Consider the following 23804-nt stretch of genomic DNA (forward strand, 5'->3'; position numbering starts at 1 on the left):
GGACAGATCATCAGAAAGAACTCCTACCCTAAACAGCCACCGGCACAAGGCCATGGGAACCAGATGAGTCCTCTCCAATTTGACTTTGCTGCAATATGGAACTTTTGCACTTTTATTGACATTTTATCTTATTATTTTAATACTGTAAGGTTGCTTTGACACAACTTGTATTGTAAAAAGCGCTGTATAAATAAACTTGACTTGACTTGACTTGACTTGACTTACACCGAACCAAAGGCAAATTTTGCCACTTCTTTCAAACCATGTTTTACATATAGATTTATATATGTTCTAAAAAATACAAGCTTTCCATTGATGTATGGTTTATTAGAATCTGGAAAATCTGGAATCTGAAGCTGCAAAAAATCTAAATATTGAGAAAATCACCTTTAAAGTTGTCCAGATTAAGTTCTTAGAAATGCTAAGCACTGGTTTAATGGTCCAGGATCACATATGGATATTTAGTTTAAAGGAACCGTATGTAGGATTGTGGCCAAAACTGGTACTGCAATCACTTTCAAAATACTGTAGAACGGTGTATCCCCTCCCGCTCCCCAACTGACTCGAGGTTGCCAGCTAAGCTGTTGGAATAGGCTGCTACAAGGAGCTTCCAACGGCAAGTGACGAGTCCTACACAGTAATTTGTTTTTCTTCTGTTAATTATGTTAATGCTTCACAAGAGATGTTTTGCGAAGTAATTATGTATCGCAAAAATTTACAGATGGCGATTAGCCAAATATTTCGTAAAGATGTACTGTAATACCACATTTCAGTCGGAACATAGATTGTTTTCATACCCTGCTAGTGGTGCGATATAAAGCTTTTTATGAACGCATTTAGCACAGGCGCCCGTGGAAAATCCACTCTGTACGGAAGCAAAGTTAGCCAAACATAGATGAATCTTACCTGTTCAGGAGAAAATCAGCAACGATGGCGTCTGTCTTCAAATCCTTCTCCGTTTTCAGCCGTCTCCATCTTTCAAAGGCATCTCCTATACAAATCCTTGTTTTCTTTCGGACTTTGTCACGACGTATTTCGGATTCATAACGAGGTCTTTAGGTTTCGTAACGTTATACATGTTTTATCTGACACGTTCGTATAGCTGCAGCTGTAACAGAGCTGGCAACCCGGATCACAAAACTCTACTGACTTCGTGATTGGTAGATAGCTGGAGGGTGGAGCCTCAGACCAAAACACAAAATGACAACAATAACATCAGTTGAGGGCTGCAACTTTCACTTTTAAATGACAATATCCTGGCCGGACCACTGTTGTCAGTGATATAAGTATTTGAAATGAACATGATTTCTTATTGTCTAGTGACATGTAAGGGCCATTTTATGATTAACTGACATAAATTTCTTACATACGGTTCCTTTAAGATCTGAACATATTATTTGGTGCTGATTGACATTATGAGCACAGCCCAAAACTTCGTAAACATGAGCTGCAGATCAAGTAACAGGAAGTTCAACAGTAGCAATTCATTTGCTCATCTTGGTCAACTGGTTAATTTTTTATTTTAGGGTGTCATACGTGTTTCCAGTAAGCTTTATTTCTGAGTCTGCCCTGATCAAAAAAAGCTTTAATATATTCTGAGAAGAGAAATAAAAAAAAAACAATCCCAAAGACAACACCTTTTTAAAACAAAACCGAATGAGTCAGATGCAAGTCTGTGGTTGCATTCTTTCGCACATGCATTGCGCAAATAATAAAAATAAAATGTGCTTATTCCTTCCAGCAAGATATGTAGGTGCATTTAATAGCATATGCATTATTAACATATCTAAGTTTTAATTAAAAAAACTTCACAGTGGTGTGTCTAACCACAAAGACTGAAAATAATACGTAAATACCTTTCATTCTTTAGCAGTAATTAAAACTAGGATGACTTTTCTGTGTTTTCCTCTTCTGTGAAATCAGGCCAGATGAGTCATTTCCTCCATTAGGTACATCAAAACAAAAACCTGTTCCCAGATGCAGAAGACATGAGCACCGATCAACATGTCTCTCACCTCTCTGCTCTTGGCTGAGCTTCTGCTGGTCACCACAGCAACAGCCTCACACTTCTATGGAGGCTCAATGACCTTCAATCCAAGAAGGAACTCTGATGGATCATACAAGGTGAGAACTCCAGAATTTTTAACTGTAGCAGCCCAAGTCCATGTTGGGGTGAATTATGAGGCACTGTAAAACAAATTACATTTATAAATATATGCACTTTTTTTTCCATTTCACATTTATAAATTTATACATTTAGTATTATGTATGTTTTTTATAGTTTTTAAGGTATTGTAAACTCAACAAGATTGACTGGTTGTTAACTCAAAATACACACTTTCACATTATTATTAATGTACGTAATGACTTCATCCTATAGACTGGAAGATTCTTTGTCTTTTTTTTCTTTTTTTTTTGTCTTTTTGTCTGTATACTTTTTATAGAGAGTTAATAATAGCCATAGATTGTGTTTTCTCTTTCCGTTTGATGAAAAATATATATAATATATATAAAGATGAAAAATTTGTACTTTTTTAATTAACTATTTTGGACCGCTGTCTTAAATTGGGTGCAATGCTACTCCACCTATGTATTAAATGTGCATCCTTGAAAGCACACAGTTTTCTAAAGTATTTTACATACTAAGGACACTTTAAGGCAAGCTAATCACAAAACAACTTCTTAAAACATAAAAACAATAATAGTAATAAAAAAAAACTAAATAGAGCAAAAGCATGTGTACTCAAATGTGCACAACCATACAGTAATTAATTTTTTTAAGTGCTGTGCTAGAGATTATGGGTATTGTAGAATTACCACTAAAGTAGTATAATTCAAAACTGTTTGCACTTCTTAGTAGCAAATTCTGACATCAATTAAGAATTTTCTTTAGTCATGTGTGACCATGGACCACAAAAAAGTCATGAAGGTACATTTTTTTTAATTGAGATTTATAAATAATCTGAAACCAGCCGAATGGATAGGACAATATTTGGCTGAGATACAACTATTTGAAAATCTGAGTTTCTAAATATTGAGAATATCGCCTTTAAAGTTGTCCAAATGAAGCACTTAACAATGCATATTACAAATCAGAAATTACGTTTTGATATATTTATGGTAGAAAATGTTCAAAATATCTTAAATGAACATGATTTTTACTTAATATTATAATGATTTCTGGCATAAAAGAAAAATTTATAATTTTGACTCATACAGTGTATTTTTGGCTATTGCTACAAATATACCAGTGTGACTTACAGCTGGTTTTGTGGTCCAGGGTCACATATTATAAACCACCGATTGTTTCAGGTGGAACTTCGCTTCAAGGCGGCCTACCATTATTGCTATGATTATGATTACTGGCCGTGCAGCTCTGGAGACTGTGGAAATGATGTCAAAACCGTGATTGGTCAAGTGGATTCAAGTCCCAATGGCAACAACTGGTGTCAGTCTGAGGGAGTGATAACACTTTCCACCAACAGCCCATTCCAGCTCCTGTAAGTAAATATACAGTATTTAGAAAAACAGAATTAATTCAATTACTCAAAAATATAGATGTGGACAAGATGTAAATATGAAATGTCCATTTTTCAACAGCAAAAGTGGTTGTTGTTGGATCTACAACACAGTCACGAATTCTGGAGACTGGAGTCTTCTCACTTACATCGACCTCGGAGTGAGATCGGACACTTCCGAGCCCAACCGATCGCCAATAACCACCACCCTACCATTTGTTAGGTAAAACAGCTGTTTAACATGAGAAAGTCAATGCAGTTCTGCACTACATTCATGTTGCCATGTTGTTTTGTGTTGCAGAGTTCCTCAAAACTGTCCAAGGAGGTACAAACTTTTAGCCTTTGATCCTGATGGTGACCATGTCAGATGCAGATTTGGACTCAGACAAAACCAGGAGTGTGGAATCTGCAACCAACCTGCTGGTTTTATGTTGGAACAGGTGAAGAAAATAAGATGTGATCAGAAGTGAGGAGGGCAGTATGTTCAGTCTGAATACAAAACTGAATACATTTAAAAACATATGTGTTGTAAACTATAAAATCAAAAAAAAAAAAAATTGGCCCTGGTTACAAACACCTTTGGGCAACAGTTTTATCTCTTAGTATCTAGAGTCGTGGTTAATGTCTGGGCTTACACAATTGCCCATTTAACTAAACTATTCTATACCCATGACTAAACTTTCACATGAAAATACGATCTGTAGTATATGCTGTAAGAAAATAGTATGCCTTGGATCCTAAGTATTTTACGTTACATATTTCCTTAATTCACTTTTTTTTCTTCAAAATGTAGCATAACTGCTCTCTGTCATATTCACACACATTGGTCCCTGGAGTTTATTCATTTGAGCTGGTGCTGGAGGACTTCCCCATTCAAAAGATTACTCTGACCTACACCAACTCACCTTCAAAGGAAAGATCTCCAGACATTTTCATCAGAAACCGACGTGCTATTAATAATAATGGAAATGGAAATGGACATGGACATGGGAATGGGAATGGGAATGGGAATGGGAATGGAAATGGAAATGGAAATGGAAATGGACATGGACATGGACATGGAAATGGAAATGGACATGGAAATGGAAATATACCACCTCAAGCAAATGCCCATGCAACACAATCAACAACCACAACAACACGTTCAACAACTCGTACAACAACTACAACACCTTGTAGAACAACTCGTACAACAACGCCTACAACAACACGTACAACACCTACAACAAGTACAACAACCACCACAACGCGTTCAACAACACCTGCAACAAGTACAACAACCACGACAACACAAATTTTAACCACAACGACACCATCAACAACCACTATGTTACCAACAACAATCACTACAAAAACTACTGCACCACCAACAACAACCATTACACCACTGGCAACCACAATCACACCTACAACAACCACTACATCGCCAACAACAACCACATCACCTTCAACAACCACTATGATACCAACAACAACAACAACCACTACAATAACCACTACATCACCTACAACAACCACATCACCTTCAACAACCACTACAATAACCACTACATCACCTTCAACAACCACTACAATCACCACTATATCACCAACACCTTCAACGACCGCAAGTGCACCTACAACATCCACTACAATAACCATTACATCTCCAATGACATCCACAACACCACTGACAACAACCACTACAAAACTAATAACAACCACAACACCTACAACAACCACTATTTTACCAACAACCACTACAATAACCACTGCATCACCAATTACAACCACAACACCACCTACAACTACCACAATGACACCAACAACAACCACTACAAAACCAATAACCACAACCCCAACAACAACCACTATGTTACCAACAACAACCACCACAATAACCTTTACATCACCAACTACAACCACAACACCTATAACTACCACTATGTTGCCAACATCAACCACTACACCACCAATTACAACCACAACACCTACAACAACTACTACAATAACCACTGTATCACCAACTACAACCACACCTATAACTACCAATATGTTGCCAAAAACAACCACTACAATAACCACTACACCGCAGACGACAACCATTACATCACCAACAACCACGTTGACACCAACAACAACCACACCTGAACCCACTGTGACCAAATCTGAACTCACAACAACCACAATACCTACTACTATACAAACAACAACCATATATCCAATAACAACCACTGCAGCAACATCAACAACTTCCCCACTGAGCACAATACCTCTTCAGTTTTCTCTGCAAGGTAGGTTTGGATGTTTTATAAAGTATGATTCCAAATAATACTAGTGATAATAATGATAATAATAATACTATCTTTCCTTAAATATGCTGTACATACATTTCAGTTGATGGTCCAGCACCATCTTGCACTGAGGGTGAATATCTACCAGAGTTCCTCCACCCAACACCACATCATGGAGAGCACCTGCAGGCTCGTGTGAATCAAGAGCTGGAGATCAGAGTAAAAGCTTCTGCATCTTTTTCTAGGTAAAAGAAAAAAAAATAAGAAAAAATATACATTAATTTGAATTACAGTTTTTCTTGATTGCTTTGATATAGCCGTCAACATAAACTCCACATTTTCAAAACAGTTAATTTAACTTTAAAAAAAGTTTCTAATAGTTAGGAATAGATGGTTTCTGTTTGGTTACCATAGCTAAAATAATGGAGTTTGGACTGCTTAAATGACATCCGTGTTAACTGTATTACAAAAGGGTGCATGGGGAAAATGTGTCAATCCAATGAGAAAGGGTTAACACATTTGCAAGAAGTGTCTTCTGCTCTGCTGAGATAGTGATGATGAAAACTAAGTGAATCCTAGTTTCTTTAACCAGGTTAAAGCAAGAAAAACGGTCAAATTGAATTTGGAATTGCCTATTTCTTCCATTCTTATATTAAATTAATTCTAGCAGTAAGAGTAACAGGAGTAGAATAGTGCAGTGAGGGAAAACATTATTTGATCCCCTGCTGATTTTGTATGTTTGCCCACTGACAAGAAAATAATCAGTCCATAATTTTAATGGTAGGTTTATTTGAACAGTGACTGACAGAATAGCAACAAAAACTCTAGAAAAACACATTTAAAAAAATGTATAAATTGATTTGCATTTTAATGAGTGAAATAAGTATTTGATCCCCCTATTGCATGATAGAAACTAACAATCAGCAAGATTTCTGGCTCCCAGTTGTCTTTTATACCGGAGATTTTGAGCATTCTCTTAAGGGAGTGCACCTTATCTCAGTTGTATAAAAGAGACCTGTCCACATAAGCAATCAATCAATCAGATTCCAAACTCTCCACCATTGCCAAGACCAAAGAGCTGTCCACGGATGTGAGGGACAAGATTGTAGACCTACACAAGGCTGAAATTAGCTATAAGACCATCGCCAAGCAGCTTGGTGAGAAGGTGACAACAGTTGGTGTGATTATTCGAAAATGGAAGAAACACAAAATAACTGTTAATCTCCCTCTGTCTGGGGCTCCATGCAAGATCTCACCTTGTGGATCAGGAGAATGGTGAGGAATCAGCCCAGAACTACACCGGAGGATCAAGTCAATGATCTCAAGGCAGCTGGAACCATCGTCACCAAGAAACATTTGGTAGCACACTATGCCATGAAGGACTGAAATCCTGCAGTGCCCACAAGGTCCCCCCTGTCAAGAATGCACATGTACAGGCCCGTCTGAAGTTTGCTGATGAACATCTGAATGATTCAGAGGAGAACTTGGTGAAAGTGTTGTGGTCAGATGAGACCAAAAATCAAGCTCTTTGGCATCGACTCAACTCGCCGTGTTTGGAGGAGGAGAAATGCTGCCTATAACCTCAAGAACACCACTCCCACCGTCAAACATGGAGGTGGAAACATTATACTTTGGGGGTATTTTTCTGCTAAGTGGGTAGGACAACTGCATCACATCAAAGGGCCAGGGCATTGAAGCCAGCCAGGGCATTGAAAATGGGTCGTGGATGGGTATGACCCAAAACACACAGCCAAGGCAACAAAGGAGTGGCTCAAGAAGCAGCACATTAAGGTCCTGGAGTGGCCTAGCCAGTCTCCAGACCTTAATACCATAGAAAATCTGTGGAGGGACCTGGAAACCTTACTGCCTCGGAGTGGATCTGCAAAGAGGAATGGGATAAAATCCCTCCTGAGATGTGTGCAAACCTGGTGGCCAACTACAAGAAACAACTGACCTCTGTGATTGCCCACAAAGGTCTTTCCACCAAGTACTAAGCCATGTTAAAATTATAGACCGGTCATTTCTTCTTTAAAAATCAGCAGGGGTTAAAATAATTTTTTCCTCACTGTATGTTATTCCAAATTCAGCCATTGTCTGTGGGGATAATAAAACTGCTTCTGGTTGTTTTGGTGTGCCATGCTCTGAAGCGCCTACCAGAGGGCAGGAATTCAAAGAGGTCGTGCTGTTGCTGTGTGCAATCTTTGATATATTTTTCCCCCAAAGGTTCTGGAGACCAGCAGTCTGCAGTTTTGTTTTTTAGTTGCCTTCTTTTGTCCAATTTAGTAGCTGCACAAAAAAGTTAAAGTTTTTCAATGTTTTTTTTTTTTTTTTTTGTTATCTAGAATCATTGATGTCATCATTAGCGGACCTCTGAACATCACAAAGTACAAAACCACCACTGGGGAGTATGTGATTAACTGGACACCAACTGCAGAAAATTACGGCCAACACTTTCCATTCTGCTTCATCGCAGAAGGACAATACGGGTATGTTTACTAAGCACATAATTTTTTAACTACTTAAAAAAAAAATTCACATTGATTGTTGATAAAAAACTTTATTTTTTTAGATTTGATATTTACCACTCTGAGATGAGGTGCGTTGTTGTAAAGGTGGAAGCTGAAGGTGGGTAAACCAGTTTAACAATTAAATTTTCATTAATTATTTACTTAATTTAATTATTTAATTAGTTTTCTTTTTATAATAATGCATACTTAAATTAAGCCATGTCTATTATATTTATCATCTGTATTCTAGTGTGCACCTAAAGGCTGATAAATTAACCTTTAGCAAGTAAACATTCAAAATGTACAATATTTATCTTTTTCGGAAATCACAAGTATTGTTGACTCATCTTGCACTTGTTCATTTGTTCATATGATTTGTTCAGTTGTTGTTCAAATTTCTTGCTCTAATGAATTATGTACATTTGCATGTTATTAATGTTATTTCCAGGACCTTTGGCACAGGTAACCTGCACTCAAAACTCAATGTCAGTGACATTTGAGAGATCCACCATCAAAAACCTCCATGGTGACCATTTGAGACTGATAAATCCGTCTTGTCGGGTTTACACCAACAGTACCCACGTGTTCACCAGCACACCTCTAAACGACTGTGGCACTCAGATTGAGGTCAGCATTTGTATAATTAACATTAACAATCAGAACTTGTGAATTCCAGAGCTAAACTATTTTCACAACGTATGTTTCTTTATAGGAGAACAACAATGAACTCATCTTCAAAAATAAAATCATTACATTTGATGATCCCAGGACCGTTATAACTAGGAAGAATAAGCTAGAAATTGAAATCCTGTGCAAGTACCAGAAAAGAAGCAACGTTACGATTGAGTTTGACACTCACAGACCACCAGTCAACATCTCAGAAAAGGCTTTTGGCACATTTAGCTATCAGTTTGAGTTTTATGCTTCTCAAAATTTCCAGAACAGCAAGGCTCCAGAATCCTACCCGCTTGAGTACAATGTGGGCGATAAGATCTACATGAAGATCGAGCCCGTCACTCCAGTCCTAAACACCGAGATCTTTCTTGAGTCATGTGTCGCTACACCTTACGATAATCCCAATTACCCAATCTCCTATCCCATCATCAAAAATGGGTGAGATTCTACAAACATTATTGATCATTTACACTTTCTGGTCATGCCAATGTTACATGATACTCTTGTTTAATTAATTTGTCACACAAATTCATCAAGTGCTTTTCTTTATTTCAGATGCAACATGGATGAAACAGTTCAGTTTTTCTCAAGCCACCAACCATATGTCGAGTTTGAAATGGAGGCCTTCAAATTCATTGAATTCCAAGACCAGGTTAAAGTGGCATTTAGTCTACACACACACAAACTACAGTTAGGGATCAGTATGATTTTTGAAAGAGGTCTCTTATTAATGCAGAAAGGCTGAATTTACAAAAACTTGTCTAGATTTTTTGTCTTGTTTCCAGCCAAAATGTCTAAAATGTCTAAAAATTCTTAAATCAAGAAGAATTTTCTGGACAAGTAAAAAATATTGTCTTGTTTTCAGAAAAAACAAGTCAAAATTAAGTGCATTTTTACTTGAAACAAGCGAAATAATCTGCCAATGGGGTAAGAAAAATAATCTTGTAAACATTTTGCTTATTCCACTGGCAGATTATTTTGCTTGTTTTAAGCAAAAACTCACTTAATTTGACTTGTTTTTTTAATAAAAACAAGACAATAATTTTTATTTGTCTAGAAAATACTTCTTGATTTAGATATTTTGGATGGAAACTAGACAAAAAAAATCTAAGTAAAAGAAGTTTTTTTTTTGCAGTGTAAAAACAGAAATATTGTGAAATAATATCACAATAGTAAATCATTTTAAAGATAATTGTGACTTTTTATCTCAGAATTCAGACTTTTTTCTTAGAATTGCATGATACAAACTCACGATTGCAACTTATAAAGTCAGAATTGCAAGATATAAACTCACAATTCTGACTTTTCATCACAGAATTGCATGATAGAAACTCACAATTGCGACTTATAAAGTCAGAATTGCAAGACATAAACTCACAATTCTGAATTTTTTTTTCACAGATATAAGCATTTCTGAGATAAAAGTCAGAATTGCAAGTTTATTTCTTAAAGGTCCCATATTGTACACATTTCTGGAGGTTTATTTTAGTTGTTGATGTCCTTAAGAGTATATATTTGCGGTATAAGTGCCAAAATCCATCTCAATACATTTTACAGCTCCTTTTTTATGAGCTCTGTCAAGAACAGGTCGATTTTGGCCCATCTAATTAATATTCATGAGCCTCTCTTCTGATTGGCCTGTTGTTTTCTGAGTGACACACAGCCAGGCCAACCACAAGTAACTACGGTCATGTATGCTGTAGCTTAGCCCAGAGTCTAGCCTGCTGTGGCTTGTGAGACTCAACAGGATATTTCAGAATGTTCATTAATGTTTTTTCTTTTTCAAACACAGTATGCAGTAAGCTACATAACTGTTGCTTTAGTAAAGCCCCTTTCACAATGCGTGCTGATTCCGGAAAATTACGGGAACGAGCGCTGTGTGAACAAAAGCCAGAACCATAAAGGCAGTGTTGTAGTGATGATGCACGTTACCCTATAACTCTTCACGACGGAAAAATATTTGCAAAGTGGAATGAAGCGGCGATCAGGGAGCTCCTCACTATCAGCGCTGAAGCACAGATCGTTCATCAGGTTAATTTCAGTTTAGTGAAATGTAAGCGTCGCATTATTATATGTCTTTATGGGTTGTGTGTAAAGCACGCACAGATTTTGGAAAATCACTTTGTGAATGAACCGAATCAAACAATTCCGGAACAAATCATGGGACACATTATCCTTGTATTTTCCGGAATGGCTGTGTGAAAGAGGCTGAAGTTGACGTGCCAGTGGTCTCTTATATTAACGTTGTTCAGAAGCCTGTGCAATGATGTAGTTTCGATGTCTATCAACTGAACAGCATTTTCTCAACTTGTTTTCGTGTTGCTGTTGCTCAACAATGGCATGGACGCGATGTTGTTGCGTTTGACAAAAGGAGGGTGGGACGGTGGTTGGTGCTTGGGGTGGTGACTGAAGGCGGTGACTGAGTAGATCTTATTCGGTGGCAGAAACGGGCTTCTATTTTGCATTATGGATCATTAATATGTTTCATAGGGATAGTTCACCCAAAAAATGAAAATTCTGTCATTAATTACTCACCCGTAAGACCTTCTTTCATCTTCAGAACACAAATTAAGATATTTTATGAAATACAAGCGCTCTCTGACCCTGCATAGACAGCAATGCAACTACCACGTTCAAGGCCCAGAAAGGTAGTAAGCATCGATAAAACAGTCCATGTGACATCAGTGGATCAACCGTAATGTAATGAAGCTACAAGAATAATTTTTGTGCACAAAGAAAACAAACATAAATGACTTTATTCTTGTATTCTTGAAGCTTCGTAACATTACAGTTGAACCAAAATTATCTTAATTTGTGTTCTGATGATGAACGAAGGTCTTAAGGGTTTGGAACGACTTGGGGATGAGTAATGAATGAAGAGTTTTCATCTTTGGGTGAACTATCCCTTTAAACGTTTTTCCAAAAACAAAGTTTCCATCTATTATACTCTGATATAGACTCTATATGAAAATGCAGCACATCTACAAGTAACATAAAATAGAAATAATTCTGTTTAACCCTGTCTCTTGCCTTCTCGTCTTCCTCTCTTCCCTCACTAGGTGTTCATCAGCTGCTCAATCATCATATGCCAGGCGAATCTCAATACCCGCTGTTCTCAGGGCTGTGTCAACAGCACAGTCGCTCCACCGGTCCACCACCATCACAAAAGAGAGGCTCCCATCCAGACCGGCAGTCACTTCATCTCCCAGGGGCCCCTGCGGCTAAAGAGGAGTGCATCACGTAAGACATCTCAGCTTCAAGTTCATACAGCTTGTGTAACACAAAATGTATACTAAGCAAATTGTGTTAACCATTGCCACCTTTACTCACATTTCAGAGGTCACCGCAAGCCCGGGACTGAATCTAAACCTCGCTGTTGCCGCTGTGTGTCTCGTAGCAGCAGTAGCCATGGTGTGTGGAGTGATGGTCTACAGAGCCAGAGGGCAAAGGATCAGATACAAACCTGTGCCGTCAAACGAGTTTTGATCAAGACATAAAGCTCTATTTTTATGATGAAAAAATGAAAAAATATGATATTTAGGCAAAACAAGAAAAATTTGAATCTTAATTTTTCGTTCTAAAGCATCAGTGAGTGTTTGAACCTTCTGTAATAGTTGCATATGATTCCCTCAGTTGTCCTTAGTGTGAAAAGATGGATCTCAAAATCATACAGTCATTGGAAAGGGTTCAAATACACAAAAATGCTGGAAAAAAAGGATTTTCTGAAGAACAGCAGGCAGTTTAACTGTTCAGGACAAACAAGGGGCTCATAAACAAGAGGATGTAAACTTTTTAACAGGGTCATTTTTTATAAATGTAACAATTTTTTTTTCTTGACTATATGTAGACATCTTTTATGTGAAATATATTACTCAGGTCAGTACTAAATGAAAAAATAACATGCATTTTGTACGATCCCTCTTATTTTAGTAAAATAAATTACATTTTTGCAGATTCCCAAAGGGGAATATAAACTTTTGACCTCAACTGTATTTAAATAACCATTTCTGTATGTCTTGCACACAGCAAAAATAGCATATTTGGCAAAAAAAATTGCCATCGTCAGGCAAATGCTTTAAAGGTGCCATAGAATGGAAAACTGTATTTACCTTGGCATAGTTGAATAATAACAGTTCTGTACATGGACATGAAATACCGTGAGTCTCAAACACCATCGTTTCCTCCTTCTTATATAAATCTGGTGTTTGCTAAAGACCACTGACAAAAAGGCTAATCCTAACATAACAACAACTATTATGTAAGAGTCGCGATCATTAATAGTTACGCCCCCAATATTTGCATAGCCCAATCATCTGAAGTTCTGCAGCTAGACTATTTTGAAAAAAAAACAAAAAAAACAAAGCCAGGACAATAGCAATGTTATCTGTCTGCAGTCCCGGAGGCTGCTACCCTGGAAATCCAGAGATCTCGGGAGAGCACAATTTGAATTGTCTCTGCAAGACACTCTGGCCTCGAGCAATGATGCATGTTACTGCAATACGTAAGGGGAACCAATCAAATCGGTGTATCTGATGTAGGCGGGCCAGAGGCGAGCTAAGCTGATGACGACAGCGCTGCGACGTACGGAATCATTTAGTAAACATTGAAAGAGATTTATTCTACAGATGAAAATCAGTTGTTTGAAACGGCTTTGGCCGCTACAAAAGAGGAACCGAAAGCCGCGCTCGAATCGTTCCTTTGCAAGAAGGACGTTTTTGCTGTTTTGCCGACTGGATACGGCAAGAGTTTAACCTATCAGTTAGCTCCGCTGGTAGTTAAGCACGAAGAGGAACAGATCCGAAGCAGGCAATGCCAGATAGCATTCGGCAGTCTCGAGTCCTGGCTGTTAAAAAAGAAGTGGTGATAAATGTTATCGAACAAGGTCTACCGGGACAACCTGATCGGGATTGTGGTGGATGAGGTCCATCTCATTTACAAATGGTAAACTTACTGTAACGAAAAACGGAACTATTCAATAGTAATACAGTAGCCTAACTTGAACAGGACGATATGTTTCGCTGCTGAATGAAACGCTTGTTCATGATGTGAACCATATAGATAATGGACAACATCTTTAATGACTCCTAAGAGAGAGAAAGAGAAGTAAATGAAATAAGGAACATTTAGCTGAACATGTTCTACTCTCTAATTTTAAATTTCATATTTTAAAGATCTTAGTTACCACAGAGCACACACACATACAAAAATAATATCAATCTTCATACCAATTAATGTTCATAATACTATTATTGCATACTGTTTAAAGATTTGGAAAAAAACACTTTCAGTGGAGGAATTCAACCATTGATTCACCATTGGCCAGTTTTACAAGATTTCAGTCATTGTTCAAAATAGTAACAGCTAGAACAGGAAGGAATTAAAAGATAATGAGCACAGAGATATTTTTTACGAGGGTGCAGTTAGATGCTCTCAGTAAAGACGAGTTTTTAATTGTTTTTTAAATCGATGCACTCTATCAATGCGGAGGAGGGTGCGTGGAGCCCGTGGCTGTTCTTTAGGCAAGCACCAATGTTTCGAACTTGGTTACCATTTGTCCTCAGTGTCAAAAGATGGATCTCAAAATCATACAGTCATTGTTGAAAAAGGTTCAAATACACAAAAATGCTGGAAAACAAAAGAATTGGTGAGAAGCATTTTTCTGAAGAACAGCAGGCAGTTTAACTGTTCAGGACAAACTCAGGACTGTTTTTTAGGCGTCAAACTTGATGCGAGCCGTGACTGGAAGCCAGTGCACAGAGATGAGAATATGGGTGTGACATTGGCTCTCTTGGGCTCATTGAAAACAAGCAATGCTGCTGCATTCTGAATCGTTTGCAGAGGTCTGATTTTGCACGTTTGCACAGTCGAAAAATGATGATGAGAAGCTGTGTTGCATTCTCTTTTATGACATATATGATGTGTTATGACCTTACCTTTTCTGTAAGAGCGGGCGTGGCTATTTGTAAATTGTATGGTTCTGACTTCCTGCATCCGCTATTTTTAGCTGTACAAACAACCTGTTTTGCTTCTTGATACTGCAAATTCGTGTGTCTAATCATATTATTTTAATGTATTATCTTAATTATGAACAAACTGGTTTGTAGTGCAAACAGTTTTACCATTTACTGCACATTGTTATTCTTCTCATTATTTCCCTAAAGTGGTTAATGAGCCAAAGAATAAGGTGTATATGTCACGTTAATAAGGGAGGTCTGGGTCCAAGTGCAGGGGAAGATATTTTTAATGAAAATAATAACAAAACAAACCAAAAGGCCAACACGGCAAACTAAACATAAACTGAAACATAAACTGAACAAAACATGAAACAAGGTCTAAGGCCAGAATCAGGAACACAAAATTACATGCAAGACAAAAGACAATGCAGCCATGCAACAGGAGTGAAAGGTGAGAGTTCTTATAGACCTGATGATTGTGAACAGATGTGAGTGATCAGTGCTGATGACAAAGACAGGTGAATGCAATCAGGAAGTGCAGTGCAGGAACAGCGACCTCGGGAGGCTGAGGGAAGACCCACAGCCCCGATCATGACAGTATATTGTTACTAAACATGAATATATTCTATACATTTTGGGTTTAATAAGATTTTCCCAATAAATGGGCAAAAATGAACAACTGAATAAGCTGTCCTGCATGATTTCCGTTCTTTCTACAACTAAGTACTTTAATGTGACAAACACATAATTACAACTTTAGAAATGGGATTCCAATGGAGTGTTTTTACAACGTAAACAATGTCATTGAACCGAACGTAACTCACATATTTTGCTGATTATTGCTGCTGAAAATGATCAGTTATTGTCATGTTTTGGGCTGTACTAATCGGTCGGACCAGGAAAAACATTTTACACTGCCAAAAGTTATAACAAATCAAGTAGAAGAGTGCAACTAGGCGGAATTGTGGAACTAGGAGGAACAAAAGGCGTTTGTGGTTGCCCAACTCAAGAGCAAGAATCTTGAAAACATTCATGTTTGTTCTTATCATTTTCATTCAGGCAGGTGAAATATTAGGTTAATATCTTAATTAATACTGCTTGTACATATCTTTACCACCTATTCATTTTAGTTTGTCAAAATATTGCGCCCTTTCCTGCTTATTGGGTACTTCTCTATATGATTTAACCACATGTTTTTTCCATGGTTTTTAGACAACATTAGTTAGAACAACGTATTTAGTACATTAACCGTGCAATCCATACTGTTGTTTACATCCGAATATCTCCAATATTGGCCACACATCCAAGCAACTGACCAAAACATGACATAAGTGCAAAAAAGTAACCCTGAATCTGGAGAATCTCCATTAATCTTTTCTGACCTTATTTTCCAGTTTCAGTTTGTTTTTGTTTGTTTTTCACATCTTGATGAATGCCATTAATCATGTGCGTTTTATTTTTGGAAACATCAATGTCATTCATCAAGACTATTCGAACAGTGTAACTGAAAGAGAAGCTATAAGAGTTGCTATGTAGTGCACACCCTTGTGCAAAACATCAACAGCATTCAATTGAAATGAAGAAATCTGACACGTAAAAGGTATCGGACAACATACCAGCTGAATTACAGCGGTTACCATTTCATTTCTCTGGCCTAGATGAGAAACAAAACAGCTTTGTTTTCATTTTGAGTCCTACTTGAGAAAATAAATCAATCAATCAGCTGAGCTCAACTTTTATGCACTGGTATTTGAATAACACGTTTGTCATGGTTGACCTAGTGTTTGCCTGTTAGTCACTTTTTAAGTTCAACCGCATTGTTCATTTAATTTCCTCGTTTACCCTTGAGTATTTAAACCCTGATTTCTATCTGTTGGTTGTTCCATGTCATTGGTATTTTGCATTTTTTGTACATTACTATTGTTCCTTTTATCCTCGGTTGGATTTATTAAAAAACATTTCTGTCGTATTATCTGCATCATGCACTTACTATAGCCACCCATCCTGAACAATTTTACAAGTTGATTTTTTAGCTATAGACCAATTTGGAGTAGATGTCATAGTTACGTCACTTGCAGATGCATGCACACTGGTAACAAGTGGAGTGAAATGGAAAAAAATCTATGGAATAAGACTAAAAATGTATTCATTTGCTTGTGAATGACAGAATTGAAATGCAAATCATTTTTATATAATAGTTTCATCAAAAACGCCATTTGAAGCTAAATGCAGATGTTTAAATGGACAGAATAAAGGGTGTAACCTTCTATGATTACTCAACTAAAAGTTACTCAAAGTGTAAATTTGATTAAACAAGGCCTGCATAATATTCACATATGCAGTTCATAGGGAACATATTATATTAGCCCTACAAGTTACAGCATGAAATACTATCTAAACCTATAACGTTTTACATTTACCTATTTTATCTCACAATTCTGACTTATTTATATATATTAAATTATTGGTAATAATTGGTATAGAGCTAATGCATTTAGGCATCATATACTAGTCTGAAGGATCTTTACCACCTTTTAATTTTAGTTTGTCAAAATATTGCACCCTTTCCTGCTTCCTATTTTATCTTTAAAATCTAAAATTTTTGACTTTATAACTCGAGTTTGTTCATTCTGAGGGGAAAAAAGCTAGAAATGTGGGTTATAAACTGTAATAAACTTAAAAGAGAGAATGACAAGTTGATTTTTTACAATCAATGTCAATGTCAGATACAGTCTTGGAATTTTCGAGAATTATTGTTATTTATTTATTTTTTTAAAGTCAAATTTATCCATGGTTTCCATTGACTGCCACTTGAAAACTGTCATTTCCTGTCCCCAGATAGCCCCACCCACAAAAAACATAATCACTGTTTGCAAACACCGAATTGATCTATAGTTAATGCATTTAGGCATCTTATACTGGTCTGAAGGATCTTAACCACCAATTAATTTTAGTTTGTCAAAACATTGTGCCCTTTCCTGCTTAATTTTATCTCACAATTCGGACTTTTCTTGCAAACGAAAGTTTATATCTTATCGTATTTTGGACTTTTTAAACTCGATTTAACTCAACAATAGTGAGTTTGCTCATTCTGAGGGGGGAACAAAGCTAGAGGTGAGGGACATAAACTCAGAAGAGACAATGACTAGTTGATTTTTCTTATCAGAATTGGGAGATATAATCTCGAAATTGTGAGAATAAAGTCCAATTTAATTTCAAAAAAGTCAAAATTACCTTTTATATTCTTTTAATAAATGGTTTTCCAATAAAAAAATAAAATAAAACATTTGCAGTATATTTATATATTCTTGGATAACATTAACTTTTGCATATACAATTTTAAACATATCAAGTTGTACAAATTACTTATATGGCATTGAAAGAATTAAAGTAGAAGTAATACAGTAAGTGCCTCAGGCAAATGTGGAGGGTTGAATTTATTAAATATTGTATCCGTGTGCAGTGCTTCAGCATTATTCACACACCACCAGAAATCTAGTTTAACTAGATGCTATTCACTGGTTAATCGCACTGCAGCAAGCTGTCATTCTTTTCAGCACAAACATTCTTCCTCTCTATGTACGTAAAACAAGCGCATTATAGAGCCTGTTTTTGTTCTTACTGAATTTCACTTATTAATATCTTTCAAGAAAATGTGAACAATGAATAACCTAAAGACACGGTTCTTCCTCTAAAGTGCTCAATGCTAAAAACGTTTTAGACATTTTACGCATCAGGTGGTTGGCAAATGAACTGTAACATGACATCTTATGCTTGAGACCAAAGATCAATCAAAATGCATTGAAAAGACTTCATTGTTGTTGACACACAGAATCAGGTTTGATTTGTTGACATTAGTTATTGCATTCGGTAACATAAACTAACAATAAACAATACTTTCACAGCATTTATGAATTATTATTATGCTTTTTCACTTTTTGAATTTTAGCCAGTGTGCGGTGTGTATGTTTGGGCATAAAAAACACCTACATAGTTACAAATCTCTAAGTCCACTCCAAAAGGAGACAACTGCAACAATTTTTTTTTTTTTTTTTTTTTTTGCAAATGCAAGTTTATATCTCGTATTTCTGACTTTATAACTCGATTTAACTCAACAACAGTGAGTTACCTTTTATGTTCTTTTAAACCATGGTTTCCATTGACTGACATTTAGAAACTGTCATTTGCGTCCCCAGATAGACTCTGCCCACAAAACCTCTACATTCAGGTCAAAAAAGCCTCCAAAAAGTACAAAAATAAAGGTGCTTCACCATGTCATAGAAGAACCTTTTTTGTCTAAATGGTTCCATAAAGAACCTTTAGAATCTAAAAAGGTTCTTTGTGTTGAAAGGAGGTTCTTTAGGAGTATAAGAAGGTAAGAAAGAGATGGTTCTTTAAAGAACCTTTGACTGGATGGTTCTTTGTGGAACCAAAAATGGTTCTTCTATGGTATTGCTGTGAAGAACCTTTCAAAGCACCTTTATTTTTAAGAATATAGTACATTGAAAAATTGACTTTATGATAATGGAGGACCCAAGAAAAAGTATGGATGAAATATTCTATTAAAAAATATTTATTTAGAAGATCTCTGAAGACGTAATTTAAGACAGGATTTGAGAAATATATTCAAAGTATACTGAAAATACATAATGAATTATTTTATGTAAATTAGATTTTATTCATTATTTAAATACATTTAATTAAAAGTGGATGAATTAAAAAAATATATTAAAATATATACAGACAAATATGGATTAAATAATTGATTTTAATTGTACTATTTTAACTTTTTATTATAATTCATTTATTAGATTTTTACATTTTAAAAAATCTAAACATTTACAGCATATTTATATATTCTTGGTTAATATTAACTTTTGCATATACAATTTTAAACATTTCAAGTTGTACAAATTACTTATATGGCATTGAATGAATCAAATAAAGTACTGAAAATATATGAATCTAGTTTACACATGAATACAGTAAGTGCTTCAGGCAAATATGGAGAGTTGAATTTATTAAATATTGTATCCGTGTGCAGTACTTCAGCATTATTCACACCACCAGAAATCTAGTTTAACTAGATGCTATTCACTGGTTAATCGCACTGCAGCAAGCCTTTTTACTAAACACTTCCTCTCTATGTACGTAAAGCAAGCACATTATAGAGACTGTTTTTGTTCTTACTGAATTTCTCTTATAAATATCTTTCAAAGACATGTGACAATAAATAACCTGAACACACATGGTTCTTCCTCCAAAGTGCTCAATGCAGAAAACATTTTAGACATTTTACACTTCAGGTAGTTAGCAAATGAACTGTAACAGTCTTTGAACATGATATCTGACGCTTGAGAACAGAGAAAGTAACAATCTTGTACAAAAGGCTTGGCCCAAACTGTAGACTAGACTTATCATTATTACGTCAATTAAAACACATTGAAAAGACTTCATTGTTGATGATAATTTGTTGACATTAGGTAATGCATTAGGTAACATAAACTAACAATAAACAATAATTTTACAGCATTTATGTTGGTTAATACTAATTTCTATATATGCAGATGTGCAGTTCTGAAATTGAATTTATATATATTTCTCACTTATATATATTCAGTTTAAAAAAATTAGATTGAATGCAAATATGACATAAATATGACAACACTGTGCCAGCAGCAAATCAACAGAAGTGAAACTAAAGTAAAAATAACCAAACACAAAACATTGATTGTTTAAACGGTTGGGTAGGACAAAGAACAATCATTTATATTTAAGGTTTTACCAGCCCTTGGGCATTAGTCATAATTAGTCATCATACGGTATTCATCTGATCCTATTCATTTACAGCTCAGATGATAACCTGAATAGCATGTATTAAAAACTACAGCTCTGCATTCTGCCATGAACACAGAATTAATCTTTAATGTTTATATTTCCTGCAAGATCTGTGTAATTAAATGTATTTAAATATAGATTTAAATGATTAGGGATGTCCCATATAGCTAGATTTTCAACTATTGTCATAAATCTGGCCTACATTGCAACCTATTTTGGCCCAAATAAAACTGGGTACATAGATGAAATGTAATAAATGAGTGTTAAAATTCATAAAATGTGTGCACACTTTATGAGCATTTGTTATCATTCAAACGTAGTGTTGCCAAGCGATTAATCACAATTCAGCGATATCCAAAAGTTAATAAAAGGTTAAGGAAAGTTTTTGTTTACATAATACAGGTGCATCTCAATAAATTGGAATGTTGTGGAAAAGTTAATTTATTTCAGTAATTCAACTCAAATTGTGAAACTCATGCATTAAATAAATTAATTGCACACAGACTGAAGTAGTTTAAGTCTTTGGTTCAATTGTGATGATTTTGGCTCACATTTAACAAAACCCATACATTTTTAATCTCAACAAATTTAAAAATGGTGACATGCCAATCAGCTTATCAACTCAAAACAATTGCAAAGGTTTCCTGAGCTTTCAAAATGGTCTCTCAGTTTGGTTTACTAGGCTACACAATCGTGGTGAAGACTGCTGATGTGACAGTTGTCCAAAATCGATTCAAGAATTTAGGTGAAATTCACAAGGAATGGACTGAGGCTGGGGTCAAGGCACCAAGAGCCACCACACAGACAGACATGTCAAGGAATTTGGCTACAGTTGTCGTATTCCTCTTGTTTAGCCATTCCTGAACCAAATTCCTGCACCCGTTTACCAAGAAATGTTAGAGCACTTCATGCTTCCTTCTGCTGACCAGCTTTTTAAAGATGCTGATTTCATTTTCCAGCAGGGTTTGGCACTTGCCCACACTGCCAAAATTCCTTGACACGTCTTTGTGTTGTGGCTCTTGATGCCTTGACCCCAGCCTCAGTCCATTCCTTGTGAAGGTTTGAATCGATTTTGCTTAACAAGCCTCTCCGATCTGCGGTTTTCTCGGTTGGTTGTGCATCTTTTTCTTCCACACTTTTTTACTGCCAATTAACTTTCTGTCAACATGCTTAAATGCAGCACTCTGTGAACAGCCAGCTTCATTGGCAATGAATGTTTGTGGCTTACCCTCCTTGTGAAGGATGTCAAGGGTGTGATTGTCTTCTGGACAACTGTCACATCAGCAGTCTTCCCCATGATTATGTAGCCGAAAGCACCAAAACTTAGTTAAATGACCACAGTGTTGATGGGCCGGAGTGGCCAGCAAACTCACCAGACCTGAACCCCATAGAGAATCTATGGGGTATTTTCAAGAGGAAAATGAGAAACGAGACCAAAAAAGTTATTAAAGCAAAAGGAGCCCATACCAAGTATTGAGTACATATACAGTAAATGAACATACTTACCAGAAGGCCAACAATTCACTAAAAATGTTTTTTTTATTGGTCTTATGAAGTAGTCTAATTTGTTGAGATAGTGAATTAGTGGTTTTTTGTTAAATGTGAGCCAAATCATCACAATTAAAAGAAGCAAGGACTTAGACTACTTCAGTCTGTGTGCATTGAATTTATTTAATACACAAGTTTCACAATTTGAGTTGAATTACTGAAATAAATGAACTTTTCCATGACATTCTAATTTATTGAGATGCACCTGTATATTATGTATGTATAAAACACACACATAAAGAATATACTTTGAAAATATTTACATGTATATATTTATATTCATATAATCTAAATGCATGTGTGTGCATTTATATATACATAATAAATATACACAGTACACACACATACAGTATATATCATCTAAACAAACACTTTTACTTTGGATGTGAATAATTGTTTGACAGCATTATCCAAAAGGTATAAAATACCAAATATTTTACCACACTGAATATAAATCTGAATAAATGTAATCCAATAAAGATTTTAATATGTTTTACATTTTGTTCACAGCATGAAGTTTGTTTAGAGATGTAAATGTGCATGTTCGTGCGCACCTGACAATGAAATCCAGACCTTGAAGTTTCATTTCTAAATAACAGAAACAGGTTATTTCAGGTCTAGATGATTATCATCTCATGTACCTTAAACCTGCAGCTCTTTGATCAAGTTTTATGAGTAATCGATAGTGAAAGACTCTTTAACCTCTCCCTCCGGTCTGGAATTCTCAGATTACTGGTTTTACCTGATTGTATTTACATTGTTTAATCTTTTCCTCTTTCATCACTGACACATCCGTCACACAAAATATAAATCTTTAATATATGATTTGGAGCTTAATACAAATCTGTCCTACCTTAACTTTAATAAATGCATCAGCAAGCACTCTTCAATGTCTGATGATCTGAGAAATCTATTTCAGATCTTTCTTTGAGATTTGATCTTTAACTTTGCTGTGGGTATGTCAGACGGTATTTGAGAAAGCAAACAGCTATTGTTTAAATAGATTTGTATCATAAGGCAGGTCATTGTTATGTAGGAGTGCTGGCATCCAGCAGAGAAAAAAAATAGAGCTAAAAATATTAAATGAGCTACGCCAATGACACTTGATCTATTGTGTTCGCAATGAGATTTTATTTTTTAACTCAAGGAAAATATTATACTGTATTTAGCACTTAAGCTGTGCAATAAAAAGAATTTTAAAGTAATTTTCCACAGCATCTTGCCCCTAGTGGACACTCATGACAATGTCATATTTTACATGTGAATGAAGAGGTGTATGCTTTGTTAAGTAAGTTCCAATCAATGGCTAGTTTTAGATTTGCACCATGTGACTTCTCAGAAGAAGCAAGTAACTGCCCTCGTATTTTTTGTGTGTGATTCAATGCACAAACTCACAAAAACCCATCCCTGAATTCCTGCTCGCCTGAGATGTATATAAGCAGGTGCTCACTTGTGATTCACAGGTGAAGTGAGCTCAGGTGCTCAGGTACC

The 23804-nt window shown here is 36.0% G+C and overlaps 1 protein-coding gene across 1 annotated transcript; it reads left to right on the top strand.

Annotated features, from left to right (window-relative positions):
- Positions 1 to 5897: 5897 nt before the first annotated feature.
- On the top strand, positions 5898 to 12459 carry LOC141345369 (CUB and zona pellucida-like domain-containing protein 1). Its single transcript, XM_073850226.1, has 8 exons — positions 5898 to 5986; positions 8134 to 8277; positions 8361 to 8416; positions 8747 to 8925; positions 9011 to 9411; positions 9529 to 9625; positions 12033 to 12213; positions 12311 to 12459. The coding sequence occupies exons 1-8, from the start codon at positions 5898 to 5900 to the stop codon at positions 12457 to 12459; spliced, it is 1296 nt and encodes a 431-aa protein (XP_073706327.1).
- The last annotated feature ends 11345 nt before the right edge of the window (positions 12460 to 23804 follow it).

The sequence above is a fragment of the Garra rufa genome, chromosome 11 (genome assembly GCF_049309525.1).
Source record: "Garra rufa chromosome 11, GarRuf1.0, whole genome shotgun sequence".
NCBI classification, from domain to species: domain Eukaryota; kingdom Metazoa; phylum Chordata; class Actinopteri; order Cypriniformes; family Cyprinidae; genus Garra; species Garra rufa.